The 22,207-nt window shown below is 37.1% G+C and overlaps 1 protein-coding gene across 2 annotated transcripts in view; it reads right to left on the bottom strand.

Annotated features, from left to right (window-relative positions):
* The window catches only part of EDEM3 (ER degradation enhancing alpha-mannosidase like protein 3), a 69,600-nt gene extending 50,564 nt beyond the window's left edge, over positions 1-19,036 (bottom strand). For both annotated transcript variants that reach the window (XM_025405412.1, XM_025405420.1), the window contains exons 1-4: positions 18,618-19,036; positions 13,671-13,716; positions 1,568-1,668; positions 1,000-1,039 (exon numbers count right to left, since the gene is read on the bottom strand). In XM_025405412.1, coding sequence (XP_025261197.1) covers positions 1,000-1,039; positions 1,568-1,668; positions 13,671-13,716; positions 18,618-18,775 — 345 coding nt within the window. In that variant the 5' untranslated portion in view covers positions 18,776-19,036. The remainder of the gene's footprint in view (positions 1-999; positions 1,040-1,567; positions 1,669-13,670; positions 13,717-18,617) is intronic.
* Between the last annotated feature and the right edge of the window lie 3,171 nt (positions 19,037-22,207).

Below are 22,207 nucleotides of genomic sequence, written 5' to 3'. Positions count from 1 at the left end.
TGACTTTCAAACCCTGACTAGCTAAAAAGATCTAAACCACCGTGATTTTTCTTAACCATAACTGCATTTTTGAACAAAAGAGCTTTTGAAGGGATGCCCAGCCCCACTCCAAAACAACTGAATCAGAATAACTTAGGAGGGGCTATTTTTTTTTAATCACAAGTGATCCTCCTAAGCTGCTTTTAGAGTTGAGAATTTTTGCTCTAAAAAAAAGAAAAAATACTCCAGTGAAAGAAGAAGGCAGAAACAACATTGAGAAGAAAAGCCTAGTTCCAAAAACTTTCTGACAACCCAAAGGTTTTTTGTTTTGTTTTTTAAAGATTAATCACCACTTGGGACTTGGGACATTAACTGGAAGTTGGGAATTATGCCTTAAGGAAAATTCTCACAAAAGCCTACTTTTATACCATAATGATCTAAGAGTTAAAAACTAAAAAAATACTGTATTTAGAAATCATGACACCTGTAACTCAATCTTTCCCCTCTGTCATCACAAACAGTCCTAAACCAGAAATAAATTTCTGTACTGTACGATGTTGAAAAGGAGTACCAAGAAGTGATCAGCTGGTGCTAAAAATCACTGCTGAGAAAAATTAATTTTTTGCTTATGAACACAGCATATACAGATTCTAATTTAACAATTTTGGCATCATTGTGGCATGTCATTTTGGAAAAACATCAATGGTATTTTCTAAAGTTACTTTTTTCCAATAGCTTCAACCTCCTTGTCCAAAGGGGGGAAAAAGGATCTTCCTAATTAAGGTGCCATTACATAAGTTGACATTCCCATAAATTATTTGGGTATCTCCATTATGTTACATAATTCCATTTGACATCATCAACTCAACAGTGTAAAAGATTTATTTAGAAACAAAGATCAGAACACCTTTAATTCTGAAGGCTCCTATTTCATACTTACTGTGTTATGATCACATTCATAATACTTAAGGGTGCACATCATGAAATTAATAAAATAAATCCAAGAAGAGTCAAACCTACCACAAGAGTGTCCAAAGAATCAATCAGTGTCAAAGAAAATCTAAGAAACAAGTGTAACAAGATATAAAACGTTAGAATTCTAAATAGTTTATGAATGTACAAGTAGAGTTATCTACGTTCTATTGATTGTTTCTATAAATTAGTACTTCCATGTATCTATAGTACAATGTAACCTATAAAGCTCTGAAAAAAACTGAAAAGCCTTTATATTTATGTTCAATGAATCTATGCACCTTCAAGACACATAGAAACATTCACTAGCTCTGAAAACAAATGAAAATATTAAAACATCAACAGTCTGATGTGCTAATGACTTTATAAATATTTTAAAAGTTACATATATTTTAAGTTATATGCAGCTTACTAACTAACTTTTCTCTGATCCAAGATGTAAACTGATTAATCTTTTACAAATGATAACAGAAGGGAATAAAGAAGCATAATGTAATACATAAAACAGTCTTTAAAACTTAGCCAATCCCTAGAAATATTATACATAAACTGCCTCTAAAAGTCTAGGACTTGGGAACTCTGAGATGCCATGCCATGCCCTGTAACTAATACTCACTTTCCCAAGGCATCATCGACGTCACCACGACTTGGCTCTTGGCCTCTAACTCGACCTCTACAGGTTAAAGGCATGAGTTCATCAGCAGGGTAAGCATGTTCCTGCAAGGAAAGCTTTAGTAAGTCACTAAGGAAAATAAGAGAAAACATACATCATTTTGAGAACATAACTTCTTCACAGTTAAAAAATAAAATAAGTTAGTCAAAAGTTGTACTAAATTTACACCCTGTGGAATCTTTTCAAAAATTTTTACTTAGAAATGTAATACATGCTTGGAAAAAAGTCAAACACCACCAAAAAAATTTCTTTAAAAAACTGATAATCTGCTTCCCCTCCCCTCCCCAATCTCACTTCCTAGAGGTAACTACTGATAAGACTGGCATTTATCCTTCCAGATTTATCCCAAATACATACACATATATTATTCTAAAATTTTATTTAAGAACAGGTGTTCATGCCATATGCACCTATTGCTCTAAAATTTGTTTACTTAAATCATGGCGTTTTCTTTCCATGTTATTAGAATGTTACAGATGTACTCTATTCTAACAACTACAAACTGATAACATTAGCTAATAGTTAACGAGTACTTATATTCTAAGCACCATTCTATCTATATATTTTAGTTAATTTAATTGTCACAATGCTCTGAAGTGGATTCAATGATCTCCAATTCATGGATGAGAAAACTGAGGCCCAGAGAAGTTAAGTAAGCCTAGAGCACACATCCAGTAAATGATCCAGAATTCAAAGCCAGGTGCCCTGACTCCAGTCTATCCCCTTAGCAGTGTCCACTCCTCAAAGCATCCCTCTATTGATGAACATGGAGGTTGATTTCAATTTTTCACTATATAAACAGTGCTGCAATAAACACCTATGTGCATGTATCTTTTGAACATATGCCAGTATTTCTATGTATTAGGAACCTAAAAATAGACCCATTAGGGTCAAAGGTATGTATAACTAATTTTTGGTAAACACTACAAATTGAGGACACCAATCTACACTCAATTACATTCTCACTAACATAGGAAATGATCAATAGTTCACATTCTGCCAATCTCCTAGGTAAAAGATGGTATCTAAAGTTTCATTACTAATAAAGATAAACATCTTTTTGTATTATCCATTGCTATTTCTTTTTTGAAATGTCTATCTTTTGCCCATCTTTCTACTGGTTGCTTTTTCTGGCCAAAAGAGACTCTCATACATTATGTTTGTTACATATAGTAAATATTTTTCTCCTTTGTTTGGCTTTTGACTTTATCTTGCTTTTACCTTACGGTTTCTGGCTTTCAAGCATGCTTTAAAAGGATATCCTGAGCCTCTGAAAACAGCACTCTTATAATTTTTTTTGTATTGATATTTACTCCATCTGGAATCTATTTTCATTTATAATATGAAATAGGAATGTAACTGTATTTGCTCCCCCAAAATAGATAATGTTCTAAATACTACTTTTAAAACCATCCATCCTTTCCCCAACGGCTTGAAATACTGGGTTCACTAGTTCTAAACTTTTCACAAACCAACACATGTTTCTGTAGTATTTATTCATTCTACAGACCTATTTGCCTATTCTTACTCCAAAACCATTATTTTATCATTAAAATAATTAAAATTAAAATCAATAATTTAAATAATTATAAAAATTAAAATTAAATTTTAATTATCATTAAACTCAATAAACCATTAATTTATTATATGAAAATTATTTTATTAAGTTTACCCTTCTGGAGAACTTTGAAATTTCCTTAAATTCTACTGAAATTTTAATTGGAAGAGCCGAATTTGGGGACAATTGGTATCTTTACCAATTGAGTCTTCCTTTCTCAGAATACAGTAGGTCACTGTATTAATTCAGGTATTCTTTTATGAATTCAGTTTCACCCTATAGGTTGCACATATTTCTTAATATTATTAATAGGTACTTTATAGTTTGCATTACTGGGATTTTTGTTATTTTAAGAATGACCATGACAGATCATTTCTGGTGTGGATGGTAATGAAGTACAAGGAGGAATCTTCCTTCCCTACCACTACAAACACAATGAAATGCTAAATCAATGTTAGAAATTATTTTTTAATACATAGTTGAGCTTAAGAAATTTTCAAGTACCAAAATTAAATGGTGGAGTATAGAAGATAAAGCTGCACTGACCATAACATGGGTATTAGGGATAAAGACAGATTTTAGTGGGAGTTACGTTAATGCCCAAAGAGCACAGGAGTTGATGCTGGTGGTCACGAGCCAGAGCTAGGCTCTTTTAAGTTGGGTGGTTGCTTTTGTGAAATTGGACTAGAACATTTCTACCTACTTGCCACGGGTCTTAATAGAAAAGAATAAAAACAATAAAGACCTGCTGATCTTTATATTTCCTTCACCAAGGGACAGTTTCTGAAAGATTCCTCTAAAATTAATAAAATATAATTACGAGAAATATAGTTAGAATCACTGTGTTAAGTACATGTTCAACTTTAGGTAATACTAACTCCCTGCGCCAAGAATAATAGGATTAACATACTCATAATTCTCCCCCTCAATATAGGATTTTTGTCAGTTATATTATTAGAGGTAGTCTCACTTTGTATGGTCTCACTATGCACAAGTTACAATTTCGTTACACACCCAACATGGTTCAAATTTCAGTTATCATGATATATTAACTGTAATTACATAAAACACAAACTTTGATGCTAGCTCTTTAGTCTACAAATCACTACATAAATAACATGCTCATCATGATCGGTAATCAATCACATTACTTCTTTCAAAGTCTGTCAAGTGAATGATCACTCTGTTTACTCAGGTCACACGGAGATGAGTGTATGTTGCCTCCTTGTCACCCCCGTGATAATCCTATGTAACAGTTTACAAAACTGAAAAATCAAAGGGGAATTAGCCAACAAAGATAAGAGTCAGGCAAAAAAATAAAAAGTGACAATGCGAAGTGAAATTTGAATTGAACATAAATGAAGTTATCAACAAATTTTAGCTGACCATGGGAATGTCGACACTTTCTCCATTCAAGAGACTATAGATAAGCAGCCACAGAAACGTAATAAAGGCCAGGTTATTGACACACATTAAGTAGTTGTGACATAAAGGTTGAAGATGACACAGAAAAAGTTATGCCCACAAAAAACTTCCCATTGAAGAAATCCTCAGAGATATTTCATGACACTGAAAGAGCAAAGGACAAAATATTTAAAGCTGATCCAAATTTAGAAAGGAGTATGCCAATTCACCAAGTATAGAAAAGATACCTGCTCCATATCTGAAGTTATACAATGAGAAGGCAGCAAGGTAAGCACTGTTTAAACTACTCTTAATTAAGAGTTTTTTGTTTAAAAAAATAATTAATAAGGCCGGGTGCGGTGACTCATGCCCGTAAGCCCAACACTTTGGGAGGCCAAGGTGGGTGAGCCACCTAAGTCAAGAGTTTGAGACTACCTGGCCAACATGGTGAAACCCCATCTCTACTAAAAATACAAAAAATTAGCTGGGTATGGTGGCAGGCATCTGTAATCCCAGCTACTCGGAAAGCTGAGGCAGGAGAATCACTTGAACCCGGAAGGCAGAGGCTGCAGTGAGCCGAGATCTCGCCATTGCACTCCAGCCTGGGCAACAAGAGACTCCGCCTCAAAATAAATAAATAAATAATAAAAAACAAAATGAAAGCACTTTAAATTTCAATGTTTCTAATATTTTTATTTACCATATGGTAAATAATAGTTTTGCTATTTTTTTCATTTCTCTTCTATTTATAACCATTAGAAAGAAAAGTTTTGATGTTTTAACAAAGACTTCGAAGGTTTATAACATCTACATTCTGGTCTGAAACCGTAATTCCCCAAGTTGCTAGTGTGAGAACTCAAGTGGAGTTGACGCACAGCATTTTTCTAAGCCTCCTCCAATTTCTTAGTTTTTATTTTGTTCATCTCTTGATTGCCTGATGTACTCAGGTATTTTATTACTTATTTGTTTTAAAATAAGAGTATCATGGGTATTGCAGTTCTCTGATATTCCTGGGTTAGGCTGTCTTTTGCCTTATTTGAAAAACAATTTGAATGGTTATAAAATGGTTGGACCATTTTTTTTTCCTTCAGAATTTTGAAGATACAGTTCTATACTCTTCTTTCATTTGCTGGGTGTTGCTATGGCAAAGTTTCTAAGACTAGAGTGATCTTTTGTATCTTGTATATGACTTGTTTTTATTATGCGAATGCCCATATGATTCTTAATTCGTGAAATTCAGCAAAAATACTCCCGATTCCATGTCCAACTCTCTCCTACTGACTCTCAGTCAACTTATTTAAATTCCAAACTCATAGCAAATTAGCAGCAGAAATACAGACTAGAGGCCAGGAACACTAAACACACAGTAAAGGGAAAGAAAAAATACACATAGAAAGTGGAGGGTAGGGGGGAAACCAAACTTTTAAAGCAGACTAAAGAATACTTTGCACTGAAGATGGCAAGCTTTCAGATATTTAGAAAACTGAGTGCTCTGTAATAATCCATTCCTGAGTAGAGGATTCTAGGCAACACGTTTTGATATCATCAGAATCTACATACAGCTACTAAATTCTGAGTTCAATACCATATAATTTTAACATTATATATAATTTCTCAGCATAAATTCCTAATTACTTTTTTTTTTTGGAAACGGAGTCTCACTCTTTCACCCAGGCTGGAGCGTGGTGGTACAATCTCAGCTCACTGCAACCTCTGCCTCCTGGGTTCAACAATTCTCTTGCCTCAGCCTCAAGAGTAGCTGGGATTACAGGTGTGTGCCACCACACCCGGCTAATTTTGTCTTTTTGAAGAGATGGGGCTTCACCATGTTGGCCAGGCTGGTTTTGAACTCCTGACCTCAGGTGATCCACCTGCCTCGGCCTCCCAAAGTGTTGGGATTACAGACGTGAGCCACCATGCCCAACTCCCAATTACTTTTACATGTGTCTTTTCATGTGTCAGACTCCTGACTACTCTTTTATGTGTCAATTCCAACAGAACTGATTTCCCAGAATGTACCTTTTTATTGCTTTATAGTTTTATATTTAACACATATAAACAACAGTTAGAAGAAATACAAAAATGTTTTAAAGTTCCTAATGCATTTTGAAAGAATCTTTGTAAAACATCATTCAAATGTTAATTAGGTTGTAAATAGTTCCTTACTATTTTAAACACTGCGTAGAAAACTTCATACTGCTGTTTTTTAGTGTTTTGTAACAGACACACACACACTGTCTGAAATTAATATAAATTCAAACTCTAAATTAAATATGAAGTTCAATTCCTGAAATTAATCTAGATAATAAAAATATTAATAGCAACTGCAACCCAGAATAATCAAATAAGGGAGTTTCAAATCAGGTGTAAAAATACTTTGTCTCTTCGTTTCAAGATTAAGAATAAAAATACAACCACACCTTTTTCTTTGGGTTAACCACAAAGCAAACTACAGACAGTTTGCACAAATTCAGAGCAATGCATACGTGTCAAATTAACAGCCTTATCGAGCTTCAAACGTCCTGGCTTTTTGAGGCACGGTAATACCTCCTCTCTCTTCACAGTTTATTGTTGAGGGACAAGTAATTCATATTGGTATGACTCAGAGCCATGAGAAACATTTAATAATTATTACTCAGAAATAAAACTCAGATGATAAAAGAGTCCTATATAAATCAAGTAGAACATGTGCCTAGCTGAAAGCAAAGGGCAAAAATAAAATAAAATAAAACAAATCATAATAGACCCTCCATATCAGACTCTAAATTTACTAGGGCTTTGAGGTAACAGACTTCTGCTCTAAAACACTCAAGTCAAAGCAGCATCAAAAATTGACTCTTTGCTCCTAGATCTGGTAACTTCAGCAATTTTAAAAAAGAACAACAAAGCTGAAAGACTTAAACTGCCTGAGTTCAGGACCCACTATAAAACTACAATAATCAGGACAATGTGATATTTGTATAAGGGTAGACAGATCAACAAAACAAAATACACAGTCTAGAAACACACCCATGTATGTATGATACACCAATTTTTTTACACATATGTCAAAATAATTCAGTAGGGAAAGGCTATTCTTTTCAACAAATGGTGCTGGAATAACTAGATAGCCACATTAAAAATATATATATAAATCCACCTTTACCTCACATCATATACAAAAATTAACTCAAAATCGGTTATAGATCTAATGAACAAGCTAAAATTATAGAACATCTGGGGAAAAAAAAAAAAAAAAACAAGAAAAAAATTTGTGACCTTGGGCTAGGCAAATATTTTTTAGGTAGGCTATAAAAGGCATGAATCATAAAAGAAAAATAATAAACTGGACTTGATCATAATTTAAAATATTTGTTTCAAAAGTTCCTGTTTAGAAAATTAGAATGTAAAGCACAGACTAGGAGAAAATATATCTAAAGCATATATTTGCTAAGTGACTAATATCCAGAACATATTAACTTTTATAACTCAGTAATAACAGAACAAATGACCTGATTTTAAAGTGGACACAAGATCTAAACAGATTCTTCATATATATATATATATATATATATATATGAATAGCAAATAAGCACATGGGAAAATTTTCAACATCATTAATCACCAGGAAAAATCAAATTAAAATCACAATGAACTACCACTATACACCCAACAAAATGGCTGAAATTAGTAAGACTGGAAATACCAAGTGGAAGGACACAGAATAATTAAAACTCATACACTGCTGGTGGGAAATGCAAAATATTATAGCCATTTTAGAAAAGACTGGCATTTCTTATTAAGTTAAACTTACACTTGCCATATGACCTAGTAATCCTATCTCTAGGTGGGAAATATATGAAAATGTATGCCCAAATAAAAACTTGCACTCACAGGTTGACAGCAGCTTTATTAATACAGTAACAGCCAAAGACCAAAAATAAGTCAAATACTCATCAAACGGTGAATAGATAAAGAAATTGTGTTCTATCAAATCAACTAATACTACTGGGCAATAAATAGGAATTACAACAGATCTCCAACATTGTGTTCTACCAAATCAACTAACACTACTGAGCAATAAATAGGAATTACAATATATCTCCAACAACATGAATAAATCTCAAAAGCATCACACTAAATGAAAAAGTAAATCAAAAGACTATGTATTGTATGATGCCATTTATATGAAATCCTAGGAAAGAGAAAGCTATAGTGACAAAACACAAATCAAGGTTGCTAGGGGTCAGAGGTGGGGAGAAGGAATTTATTGCAAATAACTTTGAGTTAAATTTTTGGGGTGATGAAAATGTTCTGTATCATGATTGTGATGGTGGTTAAACGATTGTATACAATTGTCAAAACAGAATTGTGCACTTAATTTGAAATTTTATTGTCTGTAAATTATACCTAAAAAAGATGAATTAGCGGAACAATCTGGTTCTACCGAAAATTCTATGCAGAGTATCAGCATGATTACAAAATGTTTTGAGAGGATACTATAGAATTTCTTGTGTAATTTTGGTAGGGTTTTAGGATGTTCTGAAAGCAAAGGCCAAGGAACAATGAGATGATAGTCCCATAATAGTCTACACAAAAAGAGGTAAATATAAATTTACAGCTCCCTTACTACCATTAGTACCATGCCTAAAATACTTTGTTTACAGAATTACTGTTTTTGATGACTGAACCATTAAAGAGAAACACTGAGTACAGAGTTTCAGACGGGGAGGATGAAAAAATTTCTGGAGATGGATGCACAACAGTGTGAATACACTTAATGCCACAAAACTGTAAACTTAAATGGTTAAAATGGTAAATTTCATATTATGTATATTTTACGACAATAAAATTTTTTTAATACATTGGGGAGTAGGGGAGAGGCACTCCAAAACAAAGTACATAAATCTAGAAATACACAGGAAGTTCATTTTAAAAGTTTCCTTGGTTTGATTAATAAAGACTATTCTATTGTTGCTTTCACAAAATCAAGTTTAATAGTGGTTATGAGGTATGATTCTACTAAAGGAAATTGTGCTTACCAACTCTTTCCAAGCTTATTTTTAACGTTTAGAGCTCTTACCAGAATATAGTTTTTGCTTATAACAGTTTGAGTTGTCTAACATAGACGGGAAAAACACTGGGAGCTCCAAAAAGGTTCTACATTTGGATGGCCCAAATACGTGTCATTTTGTCATCTAAATTAATCTGTAAACTAAACTGAACACAAATACTCAAAACATGCTAATAGAAGCCCTCAAGTGACTGTGGCCTGAGGTTAAATAAGGTCACACAAGAACTGCTAAGGTAAACATCAAATTCATGTTATTCGGGAAAAGAGAAAGCCATCTGTACAATTCACTGTGGGTAAACTGCAGCCTGACTGGGGCTAGAGATTTGTCAAATGTAGTCGTTATACTACTAATAGTTATGCCAGTAAGTGATAAAAATCCAAAAATCCCTAGATTTCAGTCTAGAGATGGCAGAGATGTAGTAATCTACCTAAAGCTAGCAGGACATTTTTATTAAGAAATAGCATTAATAGAAACTTCTATTGCATTAATAGAAAAAGTAAGTTCAAAGGGTACATGCCAAGAACAGGAAAGAACGTACGTGCTTTAAGCAAGTTCTATGTACTATCTGGAGAATGAGTTCTGAGTTACAGGCTAAGTGGATTTTAGCAGGGCAATTTCAATTTAGGCAGGAAATAAATAATAATAATAGTAGTAGTCGTTATCAGTAGCAGTAGTAAATTCTTACATCATGCTTCCTATTTGCCAGACACTAGTTCTAAGCACTTTCATTATATTAACTTGCTTAATCCTTCTAACAATATTGTGAGGCAGGCAAACCACTGTCTTCATTTTGTAGAGATGAAGAAACAGGCTCAGGAAGACTAGGTAACTTTCCCATTGTAATCCAGATGAGAGGTGGCAGAGCCATCTCAGGATGTCCTGTTCCATGTCCAGAGTTCTTGCTCTTAATAATACTATATATTGCTTGTCTTTGGAAAACACCACTGCTTTCCTGGGAAGCAAGAAGGTTAAAGGAATTGTTCTACTGTAGACCAGACTGGAGAGTAATATTAGAAAGAACTAGTGAGAAATGAGGAAAAACTTTCAAAATTTTTAAAAGCCTGCCATGTACCAGGCATTTTACATTTTAGGATAGTAGGCAACTGACTATAAAAAAGTAAATAGATTTACAGACCCTGAAATTCACCTTAAACTTGTATTTTTAATTAAGTTTATTATTTCTTTGAATTTAAAACACAAAGATATATCACAATGATCAAATGCCAAAAAAAAAAAAAAAAAAAAAAACCACATTATTTTACTTCATCTTCACAAGAATTCAATTCAGTTCTTTCAAAAAAATTTACTAAGCATTTATGTACCAGGCACAAGACATATTAAAAAGGTGAATTTATCAAAAATTAAAGAAATTGGTTCCTGTTCTTTAAAAAAATATCTATAGTCTACAATAACTCTTTGCAATTATTCTCATTTTACATAGACAGACACTGCTCAGATGGGTTAAATAACCTGTTTAGGGTCCAACCTGTAAATAGCTGAGACAGGATTCGAACTCAAGCCCTTCTAACTCCAAAACCTATACACTTTCACCCTACAGAAAGCTAAAAGTGTTTCTGAGTATAGGGACTGGAAAAAAATTTCCAACTGACTTCAAATAACAAATACAAGGCAACTGTATTCTCTTTAATATTTTAGAACTATGTCATGTTAGTTGAGAACTTGAAAAGAGGAAGTGTAAATTCTAGATTAAATATTGGGTTACAGACCTCACACAGACTGAATATAGAACAAGTACACAGCAAGAGTCACTCAAATTGTAAAATAATTAAACATTTTAAAATACATATTATAGTGGACAGGTATGGTCCACTGGAAATATAGAAGAGAATGTTACTTTCAGGAATTCCCAGTCTTTGAAGCTGAAATCCCTGTCTCTTAGATCTTGCAAGTAGTTAATTGTGCAGAAAGTTATTCAGTTAGGTCCTAACAGGCACAGGCCAGAAAGTCCTCTGAAAGCTGCCCTCAGTACCTGCACTGTCACAAACCTACTAAGTGTATTCTATAGTTAGAAAAAATGTACTGATATAACTTTCTGCCATTGATATAACTGTTCTACCTAAAAAGAACAAGATATTAAAGATACCATGCTTTACAAAGAGATGACCCTATTCACTGTGACAAATTGAACTTATCCAGCTATATGTTATTTTATTAAGCTTTGGAACTGTATTCATGAGTGTGCATTTATGAGACGGCTAAGGTCTGAGAGTATAGCATGAATCCACTTGGACATCTCAAAATCATTAGCCTACATTTGTTAAATTATGCTTTGCCCAAACTGAGTTAACCAGGGATAAATGATTTTGAAAGAAATAAGGGTTGACATGTGGGTGACAAAAAAAAATTAAAGAGAATGGGTGTAATGGCTCACGCCTGTAATCCCAACACTTTGGGAGGTCGAGGTAGGCAGATTACTTGAAGTAAAAAGTTCGAGACCAGCCTGACCAACATGGTGAAACCCCATCTCTACCAAAAATACAAAAATTAGCCAGACATGGTGGCACACACCTGTAATCCCAGCTACTAAGGAGGCTGAGGCAGGAGAATCACTTGAACCTGGGAGGTGGTGGCTGCAGTGAGCTGAGATAGTGCCACCATACTCCTCAGCCTGGGTGACAGAGCGAGACTCCATCTCAAAAAAATAATAATAATAAATAAAGAACATTAAGGGAATGACTGAGGTCTTGAGAAATAAATTTGAAACTGTGTTTTTAATGTTGAAATATATCCAAAAAAATCATATTCTAAAACCAGCACTTTGGGAGGCCGAGATGGGTGGATCACGAGGTCAGGAGATCGAGACCATCCTGGCTAACACGGTGAAACCCCGTCTCTACTAAAAAAAAAATACAAAAAACTAGCCGGGCGAGGTGGCGGGCGCCTGTAGTCCCAGCTACTCGGGAGGCTGAGGCAGGAGAATGGCGTAAACCCGGGAGGCGGAGCTTGCAGTGAGCTGAGATCCGGCCACTGCACTCCAGCCTGGGCGACAGAGCGAGACTCCGTCTCAAAAAAAAAAAACAAAAACCATTTATTAAGAACTCAAAATGTGCTCTCTCCAAATTTACAATATAAAAGAGAACGAGGATTGTCAAATATAAAACATGTTTTAAAACTAAAAATGCATAAACTACATATATTCAGATGTTCATAGATAACAATGATGTTGGTGTATGAAGATACTTGGTTAATATATGATAAAAAATGGATTCACAGAATCAGTTGAAAAATATTTTAAGCAGAACTAAAGTTAGTCCTCTGCCAAACTTTCCCAACTACATTTTATAGGCTATAATCATAGAAGAAAATCTGCTGACATATTTTAAAATGTAAAAACAAGTTTATAAGGGATATTTGTCAGGAAAACATGATTAAACTCTTTTCAAATTACAATTTATATGCAAAAAATTTTTTGAATTCCAAAATTTGCTAGCTATTTTATCTACACTATTGTGCAACAGATCTCCAGAACTTTTCATCTTGTAAAACTGAAACTGCTATTTAATCTTAAGTGAGCCCTAAAACAGTTTTAAATAATATGAATCAGGAAACTAGAAAGCAAAATATATTCAATGCAGAGTCCATGAGGATACAATTAGGACAGAGGCTAAGTAATAGTTTCTCTTTCAAGCAATGGTTTTCTTCAGTGTATAAATATTGTAAACTTTTTTTTAATTAAGAGAATAATTTCCCTTAAGACCAGTGATAACATCTTCTTCATGTATATATCCACACTATCTAGCTACATAAAGCACCCAATGAACACTGTTGAAGGCACCCAAGGAAGCTGTTTAAATAACAAAGTTTCATAATCTAATTTCAATTTATTCTTATCTGTTCAATAAACTGGTTCCCTAAAAACCACTACCAGAAAGACTATTTTTGTCCTGTTTTTTAAAAATTTCCTTCCAAAAAATGTAATTGTATTGTAGGCTTCAAAATTCCCAGTTGACTATGCTCACATAATAATCAACTCACATAAATGGTAGGTAAAGATAAGCTTCCTACTTACCATATAGTTACCATAAGCATGATCAAACATTTCCAGTACTTGATTCCTAATTTTAAAAGCAGAAATGGAAAAAAAAAAAAAAGGTAAGTATATTCTATTTATTATCTTTCAAAAAGTTAATTCTTCCTCATAAAAACACATACCAATAAAAACAAAAGAAAAATTTAGGTAGAAAGGGACATAAACAGGGTCAGAAACTATAACAGTTAGCAGACAAGCTTTCATGAACTCACCACACAGAGCCAAACTTTAATGATTACTAGTAATTTATGTACAATTCATCTTGTAATTTTTCTTAAGAAAACTAATGAATGACAGATGCCATGATCAGAGAAGGAAATCTGATACAGAAAAACAATGACCTCTTAACACAATTATTTAACATATCTGTCTTGAAGGGGGGGATTTTGCTGGAGAGCCCTTAAAAAGAACCATTATTATTGCATTTATTGCTTCACCTATATGTTCTACTAAGAGAGAGGTACGCGGGTATGTAGTGACATGAAATAACAACACTTTATGAAGCCTCTGCCTTTGACTTACATTGAATAAAACCACTAATGCCTAGTTTAAGTACATATTTATTAATATGCTCGTCACATTTTCAAAAGATGCTTTTTATGATGTGCTGTACTCTAAAAAACTGTCAAAAATCAAATAAATAGTATTCACTTCAAAAATGAGAAAACTAATGCTCAAAAAGAGATTTGTGTGTTTTGGTGAATTCTGTTTCACAAAATCTCCAAAACGGTTGTTTAAAATGGAGATGTCTGATCACTACACCAGAATTTTACTAAATCAAAACCTGTAAGGTTGCGACTGAGGAAGTAGCCTTTCAATTAAGCACTCTCAAGTTCAGGGACTTGAGGACTATAGGAAAAAGTACAAGTTAATGGTATGACTAGACAAGGTCAAATAATTAGCAAAGGAAAAACAGCTTAACAATCTTTTATTAACTTTTCCTTTTTTGTTTTTTTGAGACAGGGTCTCACTCTGTCACCCAGGCTAGAGTGCAGTGGCACGATCTCAGCTCACTGCAACCTCCACCTCCCAGGTTCAAGCGATTTCCTGCCTCAGTCTCCCGAGTACCTGCGATTACAGGCATCCACCACCATGCCTGGCTAATTTTTGCATTTTCAGTAGAGACAGGGTTTTACCATGTTGGCCAGGCTGGTCTTGAACTCCTGACCTCAGGTGATCCACCCGCCTCAGCCTCCCAAAGTGCTGGGATTACAGGTGTGAGTCACCATGCCCAGCCTATTAACTTTTCTTTTACCAAAGTTCCAGTCACTGATAGCAAGAATTGAAAAAAGTGTTAAAGAAATTGCTGACTATATTTTTATTTGCCTCCTGTTATACTGCAATTGTCATTTTTAAAACTATAGTCACAGATGATGAAATACTGGTAATAATAGAGCTAGCAAACAGAAAAGACTTCAGTTTCAGATCCTGACTATGGCGACCAGCAAAATCAAGTACACTCAAACTTGTGAAGTAAACAAATTAAGTCCTGACAACTTTTTATGAATAATAACCATTTAAAAACACTTCATTATTTTAAAAAAGACCTTACCACCACTTTGCTAAAGCACTTATTCTTTATAAGTTTTTATATATATATATATTTATATATACACATAATTTTTATATTTGTGGTTTACAGCTCTGAACTCTTATCCTGTCCTAAGCAGGAAAAAAAAAGAGCTTAAAATATCCCTTTCAGGAACTCATATCAATGAATGGAAGATGGAAGTTCTTTTTTTTTCCTCCCTGAAATGGAATATAAGATTACCACCAAGAAGTAGAAATTCCTATAACTGGCAATGATAGTGCCTAGACATGTGTATTACAAATGACATAAGCTTTAACTTGCTAACTCAACTTTACAAGCATTCAATTTTCAAGATTATGAGTAAATCACGATTGCATACAAGCAAAACACACTATTTTCCAATCCTTACATTTATGCAGCATATGATGAGCCAATTTCAGAACACATATTTCAAAGTGGAGCTATTTAATATCGTTGCTCTGACTTACACATAGAAGCCTAACGAAGTTAAATACAGAATGGTATAATGATTACTATATTGAACAGAAAAAAAAGTTTCCATAAGGTTTTATCCATTCGAAAACTGGATTAAAATGTATTGGAAATCAGACCCAGTTCAAAAATTACATCACTCTTAATTTCTGTAAGTTGGCTTTTTCTTTTTTTTTTTTTTTTTTTGAGATGGAGTTTTGCTCTTGTTGCCTGGGCTGGAGTGCAATGGCACGATCTCAGCTCACTGCAACCTTCACCTCCGGGTTCAAGCCATTCTTCCTGCCTCAGTCTCCCGAGTAGCTGGGATTACAGGCATGCGCCACCACGCCTAGCTAATTTTGTATTTTTAGTAGAGAAGGGGGTTCTCCATGTTGGTCAGGCTGGTCTTGAACTCCTGACCTCAGGTGATTCACCCACCTCAGCCTCCCAAAGTGCTGGGATTACAGGCCTGAGCCACGGCGCCAGGCCAAGTTGTCTTTTTCTAAAGTTGCATCTCCTGCCCACGTGCTATAGAAACTGGATTGTTTTCTACTTCACTTTTTAATGAAAACACAACATTAACAAAATATCCTGTTGTAAAATTTTAAAAACAAAACCAAAAAGCTTATTCCATGAAGGGTAAGACTACATATAACCAGTTAAGTAATTCCACAAAGTATAAGTTATTGAGCAACTGCTTACTATTCATGACAATTCCAGTCTTTTACCATCTGTGTGGTTTGTTGGGGGGGGGGGCGTGCAGGGAAAGGGGTGGGGCATTTTCTGCTGTTCATCATGAATCATTATTTGGGCTTTAAAAAAATGCAAAGGTAAACCTAATGAATCAAAGTTCAGTTTTCTGAAAATTCCCAGAGGAGAAAGCAGTCATATAATTGTGTATTTGCCATGTATAGCTCTAGATTCTTACTCTACCCTTATTCAAGGGTAGAGCAATCTAACAAGCCTAAATAATTGTAATTTCACTTTCATAAATGATCTCAAAATTTGAGCTGAAATTTCAAGTCAATTTGGTTGAACTTTTCCAGTTAAAAACTAATTTTGGTCAAAAATGATTTATCCAATGACTCTTTTACAAATAAGTTTTTAATAAAAAATGGAGAAAGGATGGTGATGGTCAAATAAGATTCTTGTGGTTCTTAGCAGACTTGATACTTCTCTTCCAAGTCTAACGAATGTGCAACACACTGGAGAGAGCCTGGCTCTGGGAACAGAGAAGCCTGGGTTTGAATACTGGCACTACCAATTAGTAGCTCTGCGGCTGAACAAGTCAACCTTGGGTCTCAACTTCCTCATTTGCAAAATGTGGATCACATTCATTGGGAATTAGGAAGGAGTACAGAGATAACATATGTAAAGTGCTCACACAGTGAGGTATTTGGTAAAAGTTATCAATGATAATTAAATTCATAATGAGAGAAAATGTAAGATACTTATTAGAGTTTACAGGTAATTTTATTTTGATGGTTGATACTTCAACTTTTTTCCATCAAGTGATCTTTATTGCTATTTAGAAACGAACACAAGACCCTTTGCAATGATTTAAATGACGTACATAAAGTAAGACCTGATGGTTCCACCACCCTCCTTCGTTCCACTTTTTTCTGAGCTATTTTTTTTTTCTTTTTTAAAAAAACGTGGGATGGTACTATACATATTATTCTACAACTTCCATTTTTTTTTTTTGTCTTGGAAATATATTCTGGATAGGCTTCCAGTGACATACTTCCTTCTTCTTAATGTCTCAATATTATTCCATAATATGAACGTACCCTATTCAACCATTTCCTCCAAGGAACAGTTGTTCTTTCAAACTGCACTTCTTTTTTTTTTTTTTTTCTGAGACGGAGTTTCGCTCTTCTTGCCCAGGCTGGATCTATCTCTGCATTAAGAGTGCTTTTATTTTCTTAGGGTAGATTCTCAGAAACAGAACTGATGAATCAGAGTGTGCACAATGCAAATTTTAGGAGAGACTACCAATAAGTTAACAGCAATGTACACTCTCACTAAGCCTTTTTCACTCCTGAACTAGCCAGAACTGTATTCCCGTGTTTTGTATTATATTTACTAATCAGATGGGCAAAACCCAGCTAGCTCCTTGTTTTAATCTGCATCTCTTACATTTATGGAGGTTGAGTAACTTTTCATGTTTACCACTTCCATTTCCTCTTCTGGCTTAACCGTTCATGCCTTTTGCCCATTTCCTACTGGTTCTTCGCTTTTTTCTTATTCATGTGTAGGACCTCGTGTATGTATTACTGACTCTGAATTAAATGGTGTAAATAGAATTGATAATTTTACGACACTTCCAAGACGGATAAAAACTACTGAATAGGTATACTTGAGACTTTTGAATAATTTCCCCCCATTCTATTCTATTATGAAAATACAGTGCAAGAAAACACTGCAAGGAAATAGTAAAACGTGTAAAGTTCAAGTTCCAATGAACGCCCCCTTTTCCGTAACAGGTGTAAACATCATTTCCTTAACTACTGTGAGATCAGCAACATTTTCTCAGCTGGAAGCTCCCTTGAGCGAGAAAGCTAACCATGCCTCGGTCGACAGGCAACCAACCGCAGGACTCCAGCGCGCAGCGATGCGGGCTGTAGCCCCCTTCTCGGGCCACTGACATGGCAGCCGCGTTGACACACCGCGCCTGCCTTCAAGGAGCCTGCACATGTCACTGGCGGCCAGGGCGACAACCCGTCAGCTCCCCCCGAGGTCAGGTCGCGAGCGGCGGCTCCCACTTCCCCGGACCCTGTCCACCCCATTAGGGTTCTCGCGCGGCAACAGCCGTTCCAATCGCGACAGGAGAGGCCACTATACGCGACCGGGTCGCAATGACAGGCACCCCTCCCGTGGTCAGCCTCACCGAGAAACCCACCCCAGGCTGCCAGCACCCTTACCCAAGCTTCTGTTTCTCCTCCCTACTCATGGGCTCGGCCCCCACCGTCCACACGGATGTGGCCGACACCAGGCAGATCGCGGCCGTCGCCGCCACTAGGCTCCATGGCGCTCGCTGGGGGACCGGGGACCCACAGCCCCGGCCGCCGGCTTCGCTCATGGCCCCGCGGTCCCGCGCACGCGCAGCTGCTACGCCCGGCCGGTGAGACACATTGCCGGATGCCGGTGGCCAGGGGGCTGCTAGCCGTGCCGAGACGGGGCGGGATGCGGAGTAACACGGGCGGCCGCCGGCGCCGAACTGTTTCCCGAAGCCACCGAGCCGGTCCCCAGCGCCAGCGCTGCCACCGCCCTCCGCCCTCAGTATCCCGGAGCGCCTCCCCCAGCTTTCCGGTGTCGTAGTCTAGGAAACCGCCTCCCCAACGTTACTTCCGGGTAGGACCGAAGCCGTGGAGCCTCAGGACCAATGGAGACCGCATCGGAGAGGGGCTGTCTCCAGCGACTGGAGAGGGCATTGGCCAGGAGAAGTGAGACGTGGACAAAAGGCGGGACTGGGAAGGGATCTCTCGCTTCGACCCGCCTCCGACCCGCGGAGTTGCCCCCTGAGGACTACCAGTCCCAGTGTGCACTGCTTCCTCCCCGGCTCTCTCGCAAGCCGACTCGGAGCCGCGTCGCTCACTTCTACCTAGAGTGGGCGCGCTGCACTCTGGGACGTGTGGTCCGCCGAGGTCACCGGTGGTTGCTGGGGTCCCACCTCCCCCTTTCCTCGGCGCCCTGCAGTCAGCCCTGCCTCGGTGGGCTGCTGAGTCTCGGGAAACCCGTCAACTGTTTATCTCTCTTCCTCAGAAAGCTGTTTCCCAGAGAGCTGGCTGAATGAGGCGCACTGCCCCCAAGTCAGTGCTGCTGCATGCGTTAGGGAATAGTGTTGGAGTAGTCGTCTACCCTCAGGGAAATTCCAAAACACAGTAACAGCAAAATGAATTGAGCTTTTGAAGGCATTGCTCTAAGGTTTTTACTCGCAATTATCTCATGCATTCTTCTCAAGTCTGATAGAGTAAGTACCACCATACCCCTTGTGCAGACGAGGAAACAGGCTTAGAAAGATTGGTTAACAAAAGCTCGTCACACTGCTGGATTAGAATCCAACCAGCCTCTGATTGGGAAGCCCTGGCATTTAACCACCGCGCAGTACTACAAGGATGAAGGAGCACGTGGGTCCTCGTACATGATTAATAATAGTTATCTAAAAAGCTCAATGTAAGGAGAACTGTGTGGGCTGCAAAGAAGGTTTAATGAAGGAGATTGGAACTTGCAATGAATTTTGATGACTGAGTCCCAGGTTAACTATTGGTAAAATGACATGTTGGTTCCTCTTGAAAAACCACATTGTTTTTCTAGTGTGATCATTCAATAGGTAGGTGCGGAGTTTAGGGGCTTGGATGTGATCTCTGTGACCACAGTAAATTACTTACTTGTCCCTTCAGCAGCATTCAGCTGTCTTTCTGGAAACGTTTGTTCCTTGATTTTTATCACCTTACCTCTTACCTCTTAACCTCTTACCTCTTACCTCTTCTCTGACTGATCCATTTTCCTTCACTCTCTTGCTACTTTATATTAAAATACAGGTGTTCCCTTAAGGTTTTCTTTTTGTCCTTTTTCTCTCTGTACTCTAATTATTCCTTGGTGATTTCTTCTCATAATGATTCAGCCAACATATCTCTGTGGCTGATTTCCAAATCAACATCTGTCCTGATCATTAGACCCACATTTCCACCTCCCTAATAGAAATGTCCTAACGTCTGGCCCAGGGGTAGCTCAAACGTAAGATGTTTTGTGATTCATATTAATGCATCGGAATCATTGTCAACTCATCTTTATCCTTCGTGGTCCGTGTGCATTCAGTTACCAAATTATATAGATTTTACCTCTTCTATCTTTCAGATTATTACCTTTCTTTCTATTCCCACTTCTGCTCTGTTCAAGCGTCCATTACCTCTCTCCTAAACTATTGCACTGGCTCAATAAATGTTGAATATACTTGTTTCCTTATTCCTTCAGTTTTCTTACCTGTAAAGTGGGAAAAATGTAGTCCTTTTATCCAGCAGTCCCCAACTTTTTTGGCACCGGGACCACTTTCATGGAAGACAGTTTTTCCACAGGGCAGGAGAGACACCATTCCATCTCAGATCATCAGGCATTAGATTCTCATAAGGAGCGTGCAACCTACATCCCTCGCATGTCTAGTTCACAATAGGGTTCATGCTCCTATGAGGCTCTAACACCGTTGATCTGACAGGAGGTGGGGCTCAGGTGGTAATGCTTGCTCACCTGCTGCTCCTGAGAGGCAACTGACTGGTACCAGTCCACTACCCGAGGCTTGGGGACCCCTGCTTTTATCTACTAAGGTGGATGCTGTGAAAACACATGAAGTCATTTCTGTACAATATTTAATATCCTTTTTTTTTTTTAATGGATCTCCAATCCTACATTGGTTCCATCCTAGTCCTCTTTGGCAGCCTTAATGATGAAGTTACCGATGATCTCCCTGCTACCCTACTCTCCTCTATACATGGCTGTCAGAATTGGTATTCAGGAACATCTGCAAACCCTCTGAACACCTTCTTTCTTCCTTCTAGTCTGCCCTGCCCTCAAATCCTATATGATAACTAAATAATTCCTATCCTGTATCCTTTCCATGCCTTTGCTCATACCATCTCCTGTGCTACCCCATCATCTTTGTACAACACTCACCACCTGTTAAGGCTGGGCTCAGATTCTGTCTCCACAAAACCCTTCCAGAACCTTCTAGTTAGCAAAAAGTTATCCTCTCTCTATGCCTCCATTGTATTCTGTGTCTTTGTTATTGTGTTTTTCACAGTCTGCATACCCACTACATTTTGGCCACATGAAAAGTATTGATTTTAGCTTATTTGTAGGTTGTCTTCGTCTGTTTTCTGTTGCTATAATGGAATACTTGAGACTGGGTAATTTATAAAGAAAAGTAATTTGTTTCTTACGATTCTGGACTGGGAAATCCAAAAACCTGGCACCGGCATGTGGTTGGTTTCTGATGAGTGCCTCACGCTGCATCATGACATGGTGGAAAAGCAGGCACGTGTGAAAGAGGTGAAACACGAGGGGCAGCCTCTCTGCATAACAACCCATTCTGGCAGTAACTAATCCAGTCCTGAGAGAATAAGAACCCACTCTAGCAAGAAGTAACCCAGACCGGAGAGAGCAGCATTAATCACCTAATCACCTCTTAAAGGCCCCATCTCCCCAGACCACCATACCAGGGACCAGATTTCCAACACAGAAATTCTGGGGGACACACTCAAACTATAGCATAAGGATATTCTGAAACACCTGGCACCGTGCCTCTCCTGCTGTAGATGCTCAATAAATGTTTAACATACTTGTTTCTGTATTCCTTCAGTTTCCTTATCTAAAAAGTGGGAATATATAGTCCTTTTATCTACTTACATAGATGCTATGAAAACACATGAGGTCACTTCTGTACAATATTTAATATTATCCTTTCTTTGGACGGATCTGCAATCCAACATTGGTTCCATCCTGGATCCTCTTTGGCAGC

This window comes from Theropithecus gelada, chromosome 1, assembly GCF_003255815.1.
Source record: "Theropithecus gelada isolate Dixy chromosome 1, Tgel_1.0, whole genome shotgun sequence".
Classification (NCBI taxonomy): domain Eukaryota; kingdom Metazoa; phylum Chordata; class Mammalia; order Primates; family Cercopithecidae; genus Theropithecus; species Theropithecus gelada.
This window is presented reverse-complemented; position numbering and strand designations above follow the sequence as displayed.